The sequence below is a fragment of the Salvelinus alpinus genome, chromosome 25 (genome assembly GCF_045679555.1).
Source record: "Salvelinus alpinus chromosome 25, SLU_Salpinus.1, whole genome shotgun sequence".
NCBI lineage: Eukaryota > Metazoa > Chordata > Actinopteri > Salmoniformes > Salmonidae > Salvelinus > Salvelinus alpinus.
Window position 1 is genome coordinate 18,038,492 of NC_092110.1, and position 19,163 is coordinate 18,057,654.

At 43.2% G+C, this 19,163-nt stretch overlaps 1 protein-coding gene across 1 annotated transcript in view; it reads right to left on the bottom strand.

The window, feature by feature from the left end:
• Window positions 1–783: 783 nt before the first annotated feature.
• LOC139553514 (fibroblast growth factor receptor-like 1) overlaps window positions 784–19,163 on the bottom strand; it is a 48,956-nt gene continuing 30,576 nt past the window's right edge. Inside the window, exons 4-7 of the mRNA XM_071365929.1 lie at window positions 5,120–5,206; window positions 4,741–5,025; window positions 2,984–3,337; window positions 784–2,386 (exon numbers count right to left, since the gene is read on the bottom strand). Of these exons, the coding sequence (XP_071222030.1) occupies window positions 1,965–2,386; window positions 2,984–3,337; window positions 4,741–5,025; window positions 5,120–5,206 (1,148 nt within the window). The 3' untranslated portion in view covers window positions 784–1,964. The remainder of the gene's footprint in view (window positions 2,387–2,983; window positions 3,338–4,740; window positions 5,026–5,119; window positions 5,207–19,163) is intronic.

The following is a 19,163-nucleotide window of genomic DNA, read 5'->3' on the forward strand; positions in this document are numbered from 1 at the left end:
ATTTAGAGTGTTTGGTTTCATGCATTCATTGCATGTTCTGATGAGCATAGCAGTGACATTTGTACAAGTTATTCCAAACAGTAGCTTAAAGTGTACTTCATAGATTTTTCTAGTGATGTGCTGTTAAAACATTTCAATAGCTCCTCTTGTCTCCAGAACCAAAGCTCATCCCGTTCCACAATGCTTACAACAAAACAAGCTACCCTGATACAATGCTCCCCTTCTTCCCTGAGCAATCACAGGGTCCTGTCACATCACTCCCGGACCAGGACAATGCACTTCCTAAATGGTGAAAGGAAATCCTACCTAGATTGGAGTTGAATGAGGTGGTAGTGTGGGGCAGAGGGGAGGAGAAGGGCTAGATTCACTCTTAAATGGGAGCGATGCTAGTCAGTTGGTGTACTCTTGCAGGGGCCATCACTCTCCTGTGAGAGCACTTTCTATCTCTGCCTGTATCTATTCCAGCACCACTGGCCCTTTGCTGGCTGCCCTCTGAATCACCCTGTGTAGACTAGGCTCTTCCAGTCATGTCGGGAAGAAAGCTGACCTGCCTTTTGTAGGGGCCTCCTGATGGTCCTTACCTAGCAGGGCAGCTAACTGTCACTGAACCCATCCCTTCATTCCCAGTGGAAGCCTATGGTGTTTTAAGCCGGTGTGCTGACCGGAGGCTTTTACAAACATCCTTGCAATTCTCATTTTCAGAGGTCATTCATAGTATAGATTGATTTTATAATTGATGCATCAACCAAGTTCCTGTAAAGAATTGAGGCCATGAACCAAAGAGAATCTCTATTTCCCTGTCCTTTATCAAATCAACTTTTTTTTTAATGGGGTATATCATACAAGATTGTCAAACAACCAATTGTGTATAAGTACTTGCATAAACTATGATTATCCTGATTGGCATTGTCTTTATTACTTTGCAACTACAGAACCTTATTAAATGTACCTTTAAGAAAAAATCAAAATACATCTTAAATGCCTGACTTTTAAAAATAGATTGTCTCCATGACTACATCTAAAATGTGGTTGAATTAGACTGCAGACTATGTATTAAATGCAACACGGGATATTTGCAAGGATTCTACAAAACACAAAAGGCTAGTGGTGTTAACGTTTGGATTCTGGCAATGATATTAAGCGAGTCCAGTCAACATTGGAACAATATTCTATTTGCAGTCTTTGATATGGACTTGATTCAAATATTAAATAAATGCTATCATATTGCCTTTGTGATTGAAAAACAGGATTATTGATGGCACATCAATAGTGGTCAGGGTTAAATGGATGTGCATTTGAACAATAAACATTTACAAAAATCAAAGGGGCTACCTGAGTATGAGCGTAATACCAGCCCTTTTGTATTGTATTCCATACCGCCTTCAACATCACCTAGCAGAGCTTAAGTACTGTACCTTGTACTCAACATGAGGTAAAGGTTGAAACTGACCCTAATCCTTGTTGGTTAGTTGATATGGGTAAACAAGTTAATGATGGATTATTTATGTATTTACTGATGGATATGCACTCTCAGTAAATCTGAATAGCTGCCTTTAATGCATTGCAGAATCTTTTGGTGATTTAAGTGCACATCAGGGTTCAGTGGTTTTGATATGAAAAAAAGTAGCACCAAGGACCAGGCAGGTTTGCAGGTACAGTAAAAACCATACATTGTCATTGGAAAATGTTATTTTAGTTGAGAAATCACTAGGGCAGCCATTTATGCACTAACTGCTAAAACTGCTCATGTACCATCACCTTAATTTCACTGATGTACAGTACTGAATGATCATTATAATGTCCAGTTAGATCAAGATCCAGCACAGGCAAGGTAACAGTTCAAAGAGCAGCCCCACATGTGTTTAACCAGAGAGCTGTTCTCTGAGGTTCAGTCCAAAGCTCAGACCTTCGCTTTACGATGCAATCCTTCAGATGCGCAGAGGGGGACAACATTTGGCACATGGCTAACACTGAAAGTGAATGTGCTGGTGCACCTTCCCGTCCACGTGGGAGTGTGTGTGAGTGTGGATGTCATTGTAGATTTTGGGGTATATTTTGGGGGGGAGGGCAGAGCCCCCTTGAGTGAGGAGAAGCTGCTGCTGAGCCAGATACTCCTCATAGTTTATGGAGCCTAGGCAGTCCTTCTCTGGGCTGGAGGAAGGGGCCACAAAGCTCCTGTCCCTCTCCCGGTAGGGCAGCCGGTGGGAGGCCTGCAGGACCTGGGCAGACGCAGTGCTGGTTGGGGAACAGTGCTTTTTACTCTGGCAGAACCACAGCAGCACTGTACCAAAGATGAACACCATGCCAGCAGGGATGCCAATGATGACAGGCCAGGGGAGGGGGCTGGAGGCTGGGGTGAACATCGGGGTGATGGGTGGCTTGGTGTCTGCAGGAGGAGAGGGCCCCCAAAAAAAGAAGGATCAGTCAACATGGAGTGAATCATTCTAAACAATAACGTTGAACAAAGAAGTAGCTACACATGCTGAGAGAGTCTTGGTAGAGAAATTAATAGTGCTGAGCGATTAACCTATATTTTGGTCGGTTCAATTATTTAAATTTTGTTTTTTTTGTGAGCTCAATGCTCAGTTTCTGTAGAGATAAATCAGATAAGCAGTAAATGGGCAGTCACTACCATCATGGAACTTTTTTTTTTCAACCCACATAATGCATAGTGCAATTAACGTAAAAAAACATTTGCTAAACCGAAATCAAAAAACATGACTATCTTTTTAATAATCGAACCGATACTGAACCGACCTCACAAAGCACTTATCGCTCAGCACTCGAAATCACTGCAGTGGGTCAATACTACATTGTTCACCAATACAAAACTCACAAGAACCTGTGGAAGAAGAAAACTGGAAACAGAGGAGTTTGTGTGTACAATGGGAAATATTTTGAAAGTTGGAATTTTGGGAGGCCAGGTAAGAGTTTATGGGGGGTATGATGTACTAGAGGGCAGGCAGCCTGGCACTGGTATTACCTGGCAGAACGGTGAGGAAGGCGCTGCGGAAGCTGTAGCCCATGGTGTTGGCACCCAGACAGATGTACATGCCAGAGTCCTCCTCCTTGGCACGGGTGATGAGCAGCTTGTTGAGGTAGGAGCCATCAGGGCGTGACCACACCTCTCCCGTGGGCAGCACCACGAAGTGATGGTCGCCCACCTCAATGGTGGAGTTGTACCGACTCTCCTCGTTGGACTCCACACGCTTGAGCCACTGGATGACGGGTTTGACATCGCTCCTCACTTTGCACTGGAATGAGGTAGTCCCACCGTAGTCCACTGTGGTGTTGACCGGGTGAGTGCCTGTCAGGATGGGCTTGGAGTTGGTCCGCTCTGCAGAGAGACATAATGGACAAACTGTCACAGCCATCCCACATTTCCCACATGGCTGACTCTTTGCCTGAACCAGCGTAGATGTCCATAAAGTTATTAGAGAGGGAGAGAGAAATAGCACGTGATTAGTTTCCCCTCTCTCTGCTCCTGGTTGTACTGCACACACGTCCCGTGTGTGTGTGTGTGTGTGGGGGGTGGGGGGGGTGGGGGGGGGGGCAGGCAGCTGGACCTTAATCAGCTCCAGATTGGAGGGGCTTGGGGTTTAGCAGCCACCACCTCCTCACCCCACACACCGGAACACAACACTCATTCTCAGACCTGCAGTCAATACGCTTCTCATCTTCATGATTAGACGAGCACATTCATCCATGGAGCAGGGATACGAGAGCAGGGGCACGAGTCACATTCATCCATGGAACAGGGATACGAGTAACATTCATCCATGGAGCAGGGTTACGAGTAACATTCATCCATGGAGCAGGGTTACGAGTAACATTCATCCATGGAGCAGGGATACGAGTAACATTCATCCATGGAGCAGGGATATGAGTAACATTCATCCAAGGAGCAGGGATACGAGTAACATTCATCCATGGAACAGGGATACAAGTAACATTCATCCATGGAGCAAGGATACGAGTAACATTCATCCATGGAACAGGGATACGAGTAACATTCATCCAAGGAGCAGGGATACGAGTAACATTCATCCATGGAACAGGGATACAAGTAACATTCATCCATGGAGCAAGGATACGAGTAACATTCATCCATGGAGCAGGGATACGAGTAACATTCATCCATGGAGCAGGGTTACGAGTAACATTCATCCATGGAACAGGGATACGAGTAACATTCATCCATGGAACAGGGATACAAGTAACATTCATCCATGGAACAGGGATACGAGTAACATTCATCCATGGAGCAAGGATACGAGTAACATTCATCCATGGAGCAAGGATACGAGTAACATTCATCCATGGAACAGGGATATGAGTAACATTCATCCATGGAACAGGGACACGAGTAACATTCATCCATGGAACAGGGATGTGAGTTAAAACGTACTGATCAAACTCAGCAGTCTGACTAAGTTAGATCAGAGAGAAAGGATCTCCAAAAGGTTGTGGTTCCACCTCAAATCCAGACCCAACATTACTACGATTACGTGGCAATTGTATCAATGTTGACCAGATTTATTTCCATCCATGATAGCCAAAAATGATCATTATCACAACATCCATAGAACTCGGTCTGAAGGACTGTGATATATACTACATTATTATCTGGTTCCTTCCCCTGAGGAGTCTACCACATACATTAGTTATGAGATCTTTCCAGGTGGACTGGCTCGTTAAGTGTATTTATGACTCTGACCTCTGTGACTCTCTGATACTTACGTATAACCTCCACTTTGTAGGTGGCGTTGATTTCTCCGGCTCGGTTGGAGACCCTGCAGGTGTACCTGCCGCTGTTCTCCGGGGTCAGGTTCCTCAGGCTCAGGGTCCACTTCTTCTGGCGCCCCTCGCCCACCTCACTCTCCGTCAGTGGCCTGTCGTCCTTCAGCCACACGATGTCTGGCCGAGGGTTACCGCTGGCCGTACACTTCAGCCGCACAGAACTCCCGACGGGCCGGGCGATCACACGCTTCCTCATTTTAGCAGGCTGGGTGAAACGGGGACGAACTTTGGGAAAAGGAGAGATGGATTCGAAAATCATGAAATAAGACTCAGTCTAATGCAATTAACTGTAGTAATGTTACTTTTTTTATGATCCTACCTAGTTTTCCTGATAGGCCGTCAGGGCCATACTCTGAGTCCACCCCACCAGGGACCCCTGGCCCAGTCTTATCAGCGCCAGAGTAATCTGTAAGGGAAAGGGGACAGAACATATCACTGTGAGAGAAAATAACATTTTATCATTGCGGGCAAAAGATGCAGACTTTTCAACATAGAATTTAACATGGTATAATCGTTATGCCCAATAGGCACACAGAAAAGGCCTTAGAGGTCTTAACAGAGGGTGATGACAGAGATTATGAGGTAAGCCTATTAGGGTTTCACTAGTGGTGAAGGCTTCTGTGGCCGTTTGGGCTAATATCAACTAGAGTTACCTTCTAGTTCTGATCTCAGATGGGTGTTTGTCTTGATTATTTCAAAGTTTGTAAACGATTTATATAATCGATTCACATTCAAAAACAGCATCTGAACACTATCAATGAAGTTGTTATTATGGTGTAGACACTGGTTGTTAGTGAGAGTCTCTGTTTTACTGCTCCTCTAACTCAGGACACAAGTATGAGGCAGAGTGTTCAACAAACAGTGGGGGAAAAAATTCAGTTAAATTCAATGCTATTTGTTTCACACTTTTTACAATGTCATTGACACGGCCCACTTGACAAAGAGAAAGCGCCCCCAGCCAAAGAGGCACATTAAAACACTCTTGACTCCATCTGAGTAAATTTAGCATTTATAGATAGGATACACTGAGGGGGTGCATGCTAAGGTCACACGCTATAACATTTGGGAGTAATATGATCAGTTTTTATAAGCGCAGCTCTGGGAGACAGCTGTTGAGTTGATGTCATTGACTGACTGACTTCATGTGGTGGAGCTGAGACACGGCTTAGTGAAAATATAATCAGTGAAACATAATAGATTGTTTGTAATGCATATCTACTTTGTGAGGTAGACATTGATTAATTTATGGTGCATATTAAGTTCAATGCCAATTACTACCATTTGGAATACCAAACATTATGACTGATTATAGAAGATCAACCAAAGCAGAGCGTCAGATAGATTACACATGATACTACTGCACTTCATGGTATTAGTCATTCACAAACATTCAAATCTTTTCCAATATACCAGCGCTGAGTTTGTCATTTTTTTCGTAGCCTACTTTCTGAGGCTTCAGACTCAAATGTTTCCGCTATTCAATTGTAATATTGACGTCAAACACATTTCATAAGTATAGTGAATGTGTTATACAGTACTTAGAAAGAATGTTTCATAAGGCATATTTCATAAATATGAAGGTGCACAGTACATATATGAGCAAAGCCTTGCACCTTGTACCGAACTTGAGCTCAGTGTAGCCACCAGTAAAATGTCTCCAAATGCAGTTTGGAACACTTGATTCCCACTCCGCGTTTGAATAGGGCAGGTAGAGACCAGATGTGGCTTCTAACCCCCCACTCTAGCCGCCCTCCGACTCTCCCCAAACCCCCCAAAGCTCTCTAGAGTTCTTCGGGCACAAACCCTCCATTGTCTCTCCCCTCCAGCACCAGCCCCAGTCATGATGTCATGGCTATTTAAGGGCTTTAACTGGCCAACTATAATAACCCATTCCTTTTAAAAAAACAGCCTCCATTGGAAGAAATATTTCTCTGTTGCTCACTTGGGCTCTCCACATTCCTCCCGGTTCCTGAACCTCCAAATCTAAATAGAACACAGTCCCACACTGCCGGGATTTTCTTTTCACATTTTCTTTGTTCCTGAATCTACTTCCTCTCTATTTTTTGGATGTCTTAGAAACAATGGCACCCTTTATGAGTCTAGGCCTATACTACTATCCCAGGCTGCTATTGTCTTTACACAATGTTGTTTCACCGGACCCAGAGACTGGGGGAGGCAGGACATCTCAGTGCTACCACATAATTGTTATTGTTGGAATACTGAAAAATACAATTATTATTAAAAGGACAGGACTTGGATGACTCCCTGTCAGTCCTTTTTGTGTCCCCTCTCGCTTCTTGAGAGGGGCCCCATCCTCCCTGATCAAAGAGCAACTAAGAGCAGCAATCCACTAGGGTTTTGCAGGGCACAACATTTAAGGGATAAAATATTTGTATTCCAATTGTATCCTCAGAATGGAATATACATTCTAAATACAGTACAATTGTACATTTAGAGATGGGAGAGAAAGGCAAATACCCACACACCCAGACATATTTGGTTACAGAGATACTGTTGGGAAGGCAGGCAAAGTAAATGGCTAACAACAACCGAAGTGAATTGAATCCATTCAAACTGTCTCTGTAGTCTACTGTATCACTGGGTCTGGTGCGCTCCCCTTTTTGTCTCCTCTTCATTCACAAATCCAGCCACAGGAAATAGATCACTCTCACTCCCCTGGCCTTGAGCTTCAACTGAATCAAAGGAAAAGGCCCCATCATTCTGTGTGTCACAATGAGTTCCAGATGTTGTTGGGGACATTCTCATGTCCAGAGAAAGTAAGGAGTAAGTGGCCTTACATCATCACACTGGAAACCTCCAAACAACCACCATATGTTATCAGCCACACATAATGCAGTGTATCTGAACAGACAACAAAGTCTGTACTATTACTACTATTACAGCACTACTACTATCGCTACCAATGTACTATAGAGGTTTAAAGTGTCCATGTAGAAATTAAGGCTACCATGATCCCCTCTTTGTTTACATGGTTTGTGCAAACACTGTGTTAGAATATAAACTTTACACTGTGCAACTTGTAAAATGTATCTATCTGGCTGTCTTTCAGTGTGGCAGTCATGTCCAAGTCTAGCAGCAGGAGGGGTGGAGCTGGTGGTGTATGCGAGGGATGAGGGGGGTCAGTTGTCAGGAGACCACCCCAAACAGGGCCCAAACAGCCAGCTGGGGGGATTGGGGAGGCGCCATGTTGCACTGGTTGACCAGATTCTTGGGATACCCAGCTAACAATTCTACGGAGAGAAAACGTTTTTGTAATGTTAACCTAATGTTCCCTTAATGTTTGAGTGTCCAATTTTCCGTGAGGGAAACATTCTCTCTTTTAGCAAAAACCTTCTGAGAACCCTTTTAGCATGTTTTGGTGTTAAAGTTATGTTAAAGTTAAAAGTCCCTCTTCATGTCAGGCAGAACGTATCTAGAACGTGGTTACAATGTTCTCTATATTAATGTTCCAAATGCGTTTTATGGGACGTTGCAAGAACATTCATGTGTCCAGTTTTCTGAGGATTAGAAAAATATTCCATCAACGTTCTGCCAAACATACACAGAACATGATTGTCATGTTCTCAGAATATCAGTGGTGTAAAGTAAAGTAAAACATTTTTGGGGGGTATCTGTCATTTACTTTACTATTTTTTTTCTTCTCACAACTTTCCCTGCACAACATTCTTAAAGAAATGCTGTACTCTTTACTCCATACATTTTCCCTGACACCGAAAAGTACTCGTAGCAGGACAGGAAAATTGACGAATTCACACAATTATCAAGAGAACGTCCCTGGTCATCCTCACTGCCTCACTAAACATGAGTCGTTTGTAAATTATGTCTGAGTGTTGGAGTGTGCCCCTGGCTATCTGTAAATAAAAAAAACAAGAAAATGGTGCCGTCTGGTTTGCTTAATATAAGTCATTTTAAATGATTTATACTTTTACATTTGATACTTAAGTATATGTTAGCAGTTACATTTACTTTTGATACTTAAGTATATTTAAAACAAAATACTTTTAGACTTTTACTAAAGCAGGATTTTACTGGGTGACTTTCACATTAACTTGAGTCATTTTCTATTAAGGTATCTTTACTTTTACTCAAGTATAACAATTGTGTACTTTTTCCAACACTGCAGAATATACAATATCAATGTTCTAGACACACTTCATGGGATGTTGCAAGAAAATTCATGTGTCCAGTTTTCTGAGAGTTGCCATTTTCTCAGAATGTAAGATATTAATGTTGTAGACACATTTCATGGGTTTCATTTCGGCGTATCAGTTGTCAGGATGTCACCTGATTGTCTCAAAGAAAGAAAAGTCCCCCCTCCCCCAAAATAAGTAATTACACATCACACTTTGTTACTGTTGCCAAGCCCATCAAGGCCCTGATTTGTAAAATCACTGATCGATCCATTCACTGCTATTTTTGTATTCAAATAAAATCAAAAATAAAATGTAGTTGTATTAGTCACATGCGCCGAATACAACAGTGAAATGCTTACTTACGAGCCCCTGACCAACAATGCAGTTAAAAAAAAATACAGATAAGAATAAGAGATAAAAGTAACAAGTAATTAAAGAGCAGCAGTGAAATAACAATAGCGAGACTATATACAGGGGGAGTACCGATACAGAGTCAATGTGCGGGGGCACCAGTTATATGAGGTAGTATGTACATGTAGGTAGTTATTAAAGTGACTATGCATAGATGACAACCAAGAGTAGCAGTGGTGTAAAGAGGGGGTGGGGGGGGCACTGCAGATAGTCTGGGTAGCCATTTGACTAGATGTTCAGGAGTCTTATGGCTTGGGGGTAAAAGCTGTTTAGAAGCCTCTTGGACCTAGACTTGACGCTCTGGTACCACTTGTCGTGAGGTAGCAGAGAGAACAGTCTATGACTAGGGTGGCTGGAGTCTTTGACAATTTTTAGGGCCTTCCTCTGACACCACCTGGTATAGAGGTCCTGGATGGCAGGAAGCTTGGCCCCAGTGATGTACTGGGCCATTCGCACTACCCTCTGTTAGAGGTCGACCGATTATAATTTTTCAACGCCGATACCGATACCGATTATTGGAGGACAAAAAAAGCCGATACCGATTAATCGGCCGATTTCTATAAAAAAAAAAGTCTTATATATATATATATATATCATATACACACACACATTTTTGTAATAATGACAATTGCAACAATACTGAATGAACAATGAACACTTTTATTTTAACTTAATATAATACATAAATACACATACACACACACAGCTCTGAAGTGACAATGATACTGAAGAGTCTGCTTAGGAGACAAATACTCTCAACTGTTTGAATAAAAATAGAGTTTAAGTTACCTGTGATGAACGTTGAAAACAAAAACTGTCATTTCTATATGCAGGAAATCCTATTTTAATAATGGGCATGGTAAGAATTGACGACCAAAGCGCGAGTCATAATTCCCATGACACCTTCTAGCAAAATCTGAAAAGTGGTTCCTTCATTTATTCCATAGGATATTTTTAGATTCACTTAAAATAAGGTCTGTGTTTCGTGTAGGCTTACACCACCTTGCCAATTTTATAACTGTGTAGATATCCATAGGACAAGGTAACTCTGATCAATATTGGCTAAATATAAGCGAAGATCATTTTTTTTGTAGAGTGGATTTATGAAAATATGTTGACAAACGTTACCTTATCCTAGTGAGATTTACACGGGTATCAAAACGTCGAGGCGGTTTAAGCCTGCACGAAACACAGACCTTATTTGAAGTAGATCAAGACATTCTCCATGGAAGACATGAACGGTAAAATAATGAAGGAACCCCTTTCAAGTTCAGCCGCAAGTTATTACAGGAATTATAACGCGTCGACAATTTCTCTCTAAACCATATACCTTTGACTAATCCGGAAACTATCACCTCGAAAACAAAACGTTTATTCCGTTCCGTATTTTATCTAACGGGTGTCATCAATGAGTCTAAATATTCCTGTTACATTGCACAACTTTCAATGTTATGTCATAATTACGTAAAATTCTGGCAAATTAGTTTGCAAAGAGCCAGGCGGCCCAAACTGTTGCATATACCCTGACTCTGTGTGCAATGAACGCAAGAGAAATGACACAATTTCACCTGGTTAATATTGCCTGCTAACCTGGATTTATTTTAGCTAAATATGCAGGTTTAAAAATATATACTTGTGTATTGATTTTAAGAAAGGCATTGATGTTTATGGTTAAGTACACATTGGAGCAATGACAGTCATTGATTGATTGTTTTTTTATAAGATAAGTTTAATGCTAGCTAGCAATTTACCTTAGCTTACTGCATTCGCGGCACAGGCAGGCTCCTCGTGGAGTGCAATGTAATCAGTGTTAGAGCATTGGACTAGTTAACTGTAAGGTTGCAAGATTGAATCCCCCGAGCTGACAAGGTTAAAAATGTGGTTCCTAGGCCGTCATTGAAAATAAGACTGTGTTCTTAACTGACTTGCCTAGTTAAATAAAGATGAAATAAAGGTGGGGGGAAAAAAATCGGCAAATCGGCGCCCAAAAATACCGATTTCCGATTGTTATGAAAACTTGAAAACTGATTAATCGGCCATTCCGATTAATCGGTCGACCTCTACCCTCTGTAGTGCCTTGCGGTTGGAGGCCGAGCAGTTGCCATACCAGGCAGTGATGCAACCCGTCAGCATGCTCTCGATGGTGCAGCTGTAGAACCTTTAGAGGATCTGAGGACCCATCCCAAATCTTTTCAGTCTCCTGAGGGGGAATAGGTTTTGTCGTGCCCTCTTCACGGCTGTCTTAGTGTGCTTGGACCATGTTAGTTTGTTGGTGATGTGGACAGTAAGGAACTTGAAGCTCTCAACCTGCTCCACTGCAGCCCCTGTCAATGAGAATGGAGGGAGGGGGGGGTGCTCGGTCCTCTTTTTCCTGTAGTCCACAATAATCTCCTTTGTCTTGTTGTCAAGGCTAGGAACTCACAGTGCTTTTAACATAGTGTTTTGAACTTACATATTTGACATACATGATTACATTGTGCATGTTCATTTATACAGTCATTATTATTCCACATGTTCTCACCTGTGATTTGAACTCACAAACTCTTGGTTCATGGTATTCAGATCGTCCTGCTATGCCACCATGTATGTTTCAGTTATCAGTTAGACTATTCTCTCATCATTGATTTTATTTACTTACTTATTGTTTTCTAATGTTCGTGGGGCATATTAACCTGTTTTAATGATACTCCTGAATCACTATGATCAATACAGGTTTTTCTTGAGTGTACTTTTAACAGAGCTGACCCTATTGCTTACACCTATCAAGTTGTTTATGGTTTCTTTTGGACATGGCCTAATTGTACTCTCCCAGGACAGTGGTTAGGGTGTTCGTCATTAGTGCTGTTGGCCCAGTATGTTTATGTAATTATCTGGAAACAGTTACAACACACTTATCTGATCTAATTAAAATGTGTTTCTCATTGAAAGATGGGAATCGGTAAAATTCTAGATAAGAGTTTGCTTTGAGATGCTCAGCTATCATCTTTTTGTTCTATTTCGCTTGAGGGACTATGCTAGTCACTCAATTGGTTATCCTTTCGCCTGGCGGCAGGATGCGTTAGATATTAATTTTAAAGTAATTATGTACCACGTGTGTGATGCGAGTAGCATCACTTCCTCTTATCTTCCCTCCGCAACGTAAGTGAGCGAGAAGTGGATGTAGAAGACTCCGTAGGTGAGTTTTTCCATTGAGTGTGTAGAGTATATTCCATTTTGTGTGAAGCTTGCTCCTCCTAGCAGTACTCTGCAGTGTTTTTTATGTCTTAACTGTTTTCTTACAGGTCGACACCGTGCTACGAAGCAGGGTGAACCGTTTGGGCCAACCTGTTCACGGCGCGAGGCTAAACGTTAGTTGTCTCACTGCGAATTGCGTTGCTTGTTAGCTTCAGCTGGACGCTAGCCTCTTCTCTCTGGAGATTGAGGCTGGGTACCGAGCCTACCCATGCTAGGTGAGATTGGGTGTTCTCTAGCTAAACACCGTTGCTCTTCGCATCCTAGTTAGCATTCTCTCATACTGGCTCGAGCTGCAGCTGTTTCCGGAGTGAGATTCAAAACTCGCGCCTCACTAATCTCACGAGAGTTGGCCAGTCAGTTCTCAGGACCGCTTCTCACACGGTCTATTACTGTAGCAGTTGAGTTTGGCTTCTCACATCCATACCTTTTGGGGATTGTGAGTGGAATTTCCCGAAATATATTCTGATATCCCTAGAATAAATTATTACTTAATTCACATATTGCCCTGAGAACAGAACTACTTTGTACTTACACCTGATATAGTATTAAAGGGGTGTTATACAGATTATATGTTCTATAAGACATACACTACATGTCCAGAAGTATGTGGACACCTGCTCATCAAACATCTCATTCCAAAATCATGGGCATTAATATGGAGTTGGTCCCTCTTTTGCGGTTATAACAGCCTCTACTCTTCTGGGAAGGCTTTCCAATAGATGGTGGAACATTGCTGCAGGGACTTGCTTCCATTCAGCCATGAGCATCAGTGAGGTTGGACACTGATGTTGGGCGATTAGGCCTGGCTCGCAGTTGGTGTTCCAATTCATCCCAAAGGTGTTTGATGGGGTTGAGGTCAGGGCTCTGTGCAGGAGCTCTAGATATTAAACCATAGATATTAAACCAGCAGCCTGGGCAGAGTGTACAGTGTATTCAGAAAGTATTCATACCCCTAACACTTTTTCCACATTTTGTTACGTTAGTCTTATAATATTTTTTTAATTTTTTTATACAGAAATACCTTATTTACATAGGTATTCAGACCCTTTGCTATAAGACTTGAAATTGAGCTCGGGTGCATCCTGTTTCCAAACTGAGCAATCGGGGAGAAGGGCCTTGGTCAGGGAGGTGATCAAGAACCGATGGTCACTCTGACAGAGCTCCAGAGTTTCTCTGTGGAGATGGGAGACCCTTCCAGAAGGACAACCATCTCTGCATCGCTCCACTAATCAGGCCTTTATGGTAGAGTGGCCAGACGGAAGCCACACCTCAATTAAAAGGACATGACAGCTCACTTGGAGTTTGCCAAAAGGCACCTAAAGGACTCTCAGACCATGAGAAACAAGACTCTGGTCTGATGAAACCAAGATTGAACTCTTTGGCCTGAATGCCAAGTGTCACATCTGGAGGAAACCTGGCACCATCCCTACGGTGAAGCATGGTGGTGGCAGCATCATGCTGTGGGGATGTTTTTCAGCGGCAGGGACTGGGTGACTAGTCAGGATCAAGGGAAAGATTAACAGAGCAAAGTACAGAGAGATATTTGATGAAAACCTGCTCCAGAGCACTCAGAACCTAAGACTGGGGTGACGGTTCACCTTCCAACAAAACAACGACTAAGCACACAGCCAAGTCAATGCAGGAGTGGCCTTATGACAAGTCTCTGAATGTCCTTGAGTGGCTCAGCCAGAGCCCGGACTGATCTGACATCTCTGGAGAGACCTGAAAATAGCTCACCAAATACAGGTGTGCCGAGCATGTAGCATCATACCCAATAAGACACGAGGCTGTAATCGCTGCCAAAGATGCTTCAACAAAGTACTGAGTAAAGGGTCTGAAAACTTATGTAAATGTGATACGTTTTTGTTATACATTTGCAAACATTTCTTAAAAACCTGTTTTTGCTTTGTCATTATGGGGTATTGTGTGTAGATTGATTAGGGAATAAGCAATTTAATACATTTTAGAATAAGGCTGTAATGTAACAATGTGGAAAAAGTGAAGGGGTCTGAATACTTTCAGAATGCACTGTACATTCCTCAGTGCTCCCAAGTTCTCCAATGAACTGCGTCAACTTGGGCTAAGGTGAACTCAAGGTTCCATGTCTCAAGCCAGTGAAAGCATTGGACCTTCATGTCTTCGGCCGAGGAGTTGGGACTGGACCAGAACCCTATCATGGACCCCATTGTTGCGGCCATGATTCTCCCAGACAAGGAGATCATTGGTAGATCTCACCAGTGTCCTACGGGACCTCATCGGGCTGCTGTGTCATGTACATGTTGATGTACACGACACAGATCGTGTACATCAACATCATGAGCCCCAGGGAGCATGGAGGTGGATAAGGCTGTTAGCACCATTTCCTTGTTCACGTGACCTGGGAGCAGGACCTTTGGTAGGAAGGCAGGATTAGGCAGCAGAGTAGAGCTCGCTTTACCCGGGACATCGACGATAACACTCATTACTTAAAGGTGAAGCTTGAAGCTCGCCAACTCTCTTGGTAGAGGCGAGGGCCACCAGAAACGCTGTCTTAAGAGTAAGATGTTTAAAGTCTATAGCGTCTAACAGTTCGAAGGGAGATATGGATAGTACTCCAAGAACCAGATCCAAATCCTATTTGGGAACTGAGGGAGCTCGAGGGGCGTAATCAACGGACTCCTTTAAGAAACCTTGCCTTGAGCAGATGTCTGCCAAGCGGCCCATCCTGCTCTTCATCCTGACATGCTGAAATGGCTGCTGCGCATACGTTAGGTGTGGCTGCAGCCCTGCCAACATCAAACAAAGACCTCAAGAACTGGAGCACAGTTCTTATGCCGCAAGATTCTGGAGCAACACCCTGCTCCCCACACCACTGGCAGAACACGCGCCACCTCGTGTCATAGGTTGATGGAGGGGGCCCTGGCTGTTAGATGTTAACAACAGAGGGCTCAAGATCTAAACCAGACCATTTTCAAGGGCCAGCAGCCAGGCCTACACCTGCAGGTGGGAGGGATTAGGATGCCACAATGTGCCTCCGCCTGTGACAATAGGTCCGGCCTCTGAGGTAGTACCCATGCTGTCCCCACTTGGAGTGACAGTATTGTGCTAAACCAGTGGCATCTCGGCCATCTCGGGGCAATCAGAAGAACCTGGTGGCCTGATTCTGACTAGAGTCGCTGGAATTGGCGGGATCAGGGGGAAGGCATATAGCCTCTCCTCTGCCACTCATGGGCCAGGGCATCTAGGCCAAATGCCCAAAGGGGGTTGGTTATCAGACAGAGTGGTGAAGCGGTCTAAGGCACTGCATCTCAGTGCTAGAGGTGTCTATAGACCCTAGTTCGATTCCAGCTGTATCACAACCAGCCATGATTGGGAGTCTCATAGGGTGGCGCACAATTGGCTCAGCATCGTCCGGGTTAGGCCATCATTATAAATAAGAATTTGTTCTTAACTGACTTGCCTAGTTAAATAAAAAAAAAGAAAATCTAAAACCTTTGACAACTATACAGAAAGTCCTTCAATTGCTGAAATAAGCATACTGAACAAAATATAAACGCAACATGCAATAATTTCAACGATTTTACTGCGTTACAGTTCATACAAGAAATCAGTCATTTGAAATAAATTCATTAGGCCATAATCTAAAGATTTCACATGACTGGGCAGGGGCGCAGCCATGGGAGGGCATAGGCCCACCCAATTGGGAGCCAGGCCCAGCCAATCAAAATGAGTGTTACCCCACAAAAGAGCTTTATTAGAGAGAAAAATACTCCTCAGTTTCATCAGCTGTCCGGGTGACTGGTCGCAGGCGATCCGGGAGGTGAAGAAGACGGATGTGCAGGTCCTGGGCTGGCGTGGTTACACGTGGTCTGCGGTTGAGGCGAGTTAGACGTACTGCCAAATTCTCAAAAACAACATTGGATGCGGCTTATGGTAGAGAAATGAACATTAAATTCTCTGGCAACAGCTCTGGGAGACATTCCTGCAGTCAGCATGCCAATTGCACTCTCCCTCAACTTGAGACATTTGTGGTATTGTGTTGTGACAAAACTGCACATTTTAGAGTAGTCTTTTATTGTCCCAAGCAGAAGGTGGACCTGTGTAATGATCAGGATGTTTAATCAGCTTCTTGATATGCCACACCTTTTTATTTTGAAAATTTTATTTCACCATTATTTAACCAGGTAGGCCAGTTGAGAACAAGTTTTCATTTACAACTGCGACCTGGCCAAGATAAAGCAAAGCAGTGTGACAAAAACAACAGCAGAGTTTTTCACAATTCCTGACATTTAATCCTAGTAAAAATTCCCTGTCTTAGGTCAGTTAGGATCACCACTTTATTTTAAGAATGTGAAATGTCAGAATAATAGAAAAGAGTGTTTTATTTCATCACATTCCCAGTGGGTCAGAAGTTTACATACACTCAATTAGTATTTGGTAGCATTGCCTTTAAATTGTTTAAATTGGGTCAAACGCTTTGGGTAGCCTTCCACAAGCTTCCCACAATAAATCGGGTGAATTTTGGCCCATTCCTCCTGACAGAGCTAGTGTAACTGAGTCAGGTTTGTAAGCCTCCTTGCTCACACACGCTTTTTCAGTTCTGCCCACAAATTTTCTATGGGATTGAGGTCAGGGCTTTGTGATGGCCACTCCAATACCTTGACTTTGTTGTCCTTAAGCCATTTTGCCACAACTTTGGAAGTATGCTTGGGGTCATTGTCCATTTGGAAGACCCATTTGCGACCAAGCTTTAACTTCCTGACTGATGTCTTGATGTTGCTTCAATATATCCACTTAATTTTCTTTCCTCATGATGCCATCTATTTTGTGAAGTGCACCAGTCTCTCCTGCATCAACGCACCCCCACAACATGATGCTGCCATGGTGTTCTTCGGCTTGCAAGCATTCCCCTTTTTCCGCCAAACATAACAATGGTCATTAGGGCCAAACAGTTCTATTTTTGTTTCATCAAACCAGAGTACATTTCTCCAAAAAGTACGATCTTTGTCTCCATAAGCAGTTGCAAACCGTAGTCTGGCTTTTTTATGGCGGTTTTGGAGCAGTGGCTTCTTCCTTGCTGAGCAGCCTTTCAGGTTATGTCGATATAGGACTCGTTTTACTGTGGATATAGATACTTTTGTACCTGTTTCCTCCAGCATCTTTAAAAAAAGACTTTATTTAAACTTTATTTAAACTTTATTTAATCAGGTAGGCTAGTTGAGAACAAGTTCTCATTTACAACTGCGACCTGGCCATGATAAAGCAAAGCAGTTCGACACAAACAGCAACACAGAGGTACACATGGAATAAACAAACATACAGTCCAATAATACAGTAGAAAAAAAGTATATATACAGTGGGTGCAAGTGAGGTAGGATAAGAGAGGTAAGGCAATAAAATAGGCCATAGTGGCGAGGTAATTACGATATGGCAATTCAACACTGTAGTGATAGATGTGCAGAAGATGAATGTGCAAGTAGATACTGGGGTGCAAAGGAGCAAAATAAATAAATACAGTATGGGGATGAGGTAGTTGGATGGGCTATTTACAGATGGGCTATGTACAGGTGCAATGATCTGCGAGCTGCTCTGACAGCTGGTGCTTGAAGTTAGTGAGGGAGATAAGAGTCTCCAGCTTCAGGGATTTTTGCAGTTCGTTCCAGTCATTGCCAGCAGAGAACTGGAAGGAAAGGTGGCCAAAGCAGGAATTGGCTTTGGGGGTGATCAGTGAAATATACCTGCTGGAGCACGTGCTGTGGGTGGGTGCTGCTATGGTGACCAGTGAACTGAGATAAGGTGGGGCTTTACCTAGCAAAGACTTATAGATGACCTGGAGCCAGTGGGTTTGGCGACGAGTATGAAGCGAGGGCCAGCCAACGAGAGCGTACAGATCGCAGTGGTGGGTAGTATATGGGGCTTTGGTGACAAAACGGATGGCACTGTGATAGACTGCATCCAATTTGTTGAGTAGAGTGTTGGAGGCTATTTTGTAAATGACATCGCCGAAGTCGAGGATCGGTAGGATAGTCAGTTTTACGAGGGTATGTTTGGCAGCATGAGTGAAGGATGCTAAGTTGCGAAATAGGAAGTCGATTATAGATTTAATTTTGGATTGGAGATGCTTCTTGTGGGTCTGGAAGGAGAGTTTACAGTCTAACCAGACACCTAGGCATTTGTAGTTGTCCACACATAAGGATAAAGTAATCCTTCTAATCCCCCCCCCCCTTAAAAGAGTTAGATGCACTATTGTAAAGTGGTTGTTCCACTGGATATCATAAGGTGAATGCACCAATTTGTAAGTCGCTCTGGATAAGAGCGTCTGCTAAATGACTTAAATGTAAATGTAAATATTCTAGGTCAGAACCGTCCAGAGTAGTGATGCTGGACGGGCGGGCAGGTGCGGGCAGCGATCGTTTGAAGAGCATGCATTTAGTTTTACTTGCATTTAAGAGCAGTTGGAGGAAACGGAAGGAGAGTTGTATGGCATTGAAGCCCGTCTGGAGGTTTGTTAGCACAGTGTCCAAAGAAGGGCCAGAAGTTATACAGAGTGGTGTCGTCTGCGTGGAGGTGGATTAGAGAATCACC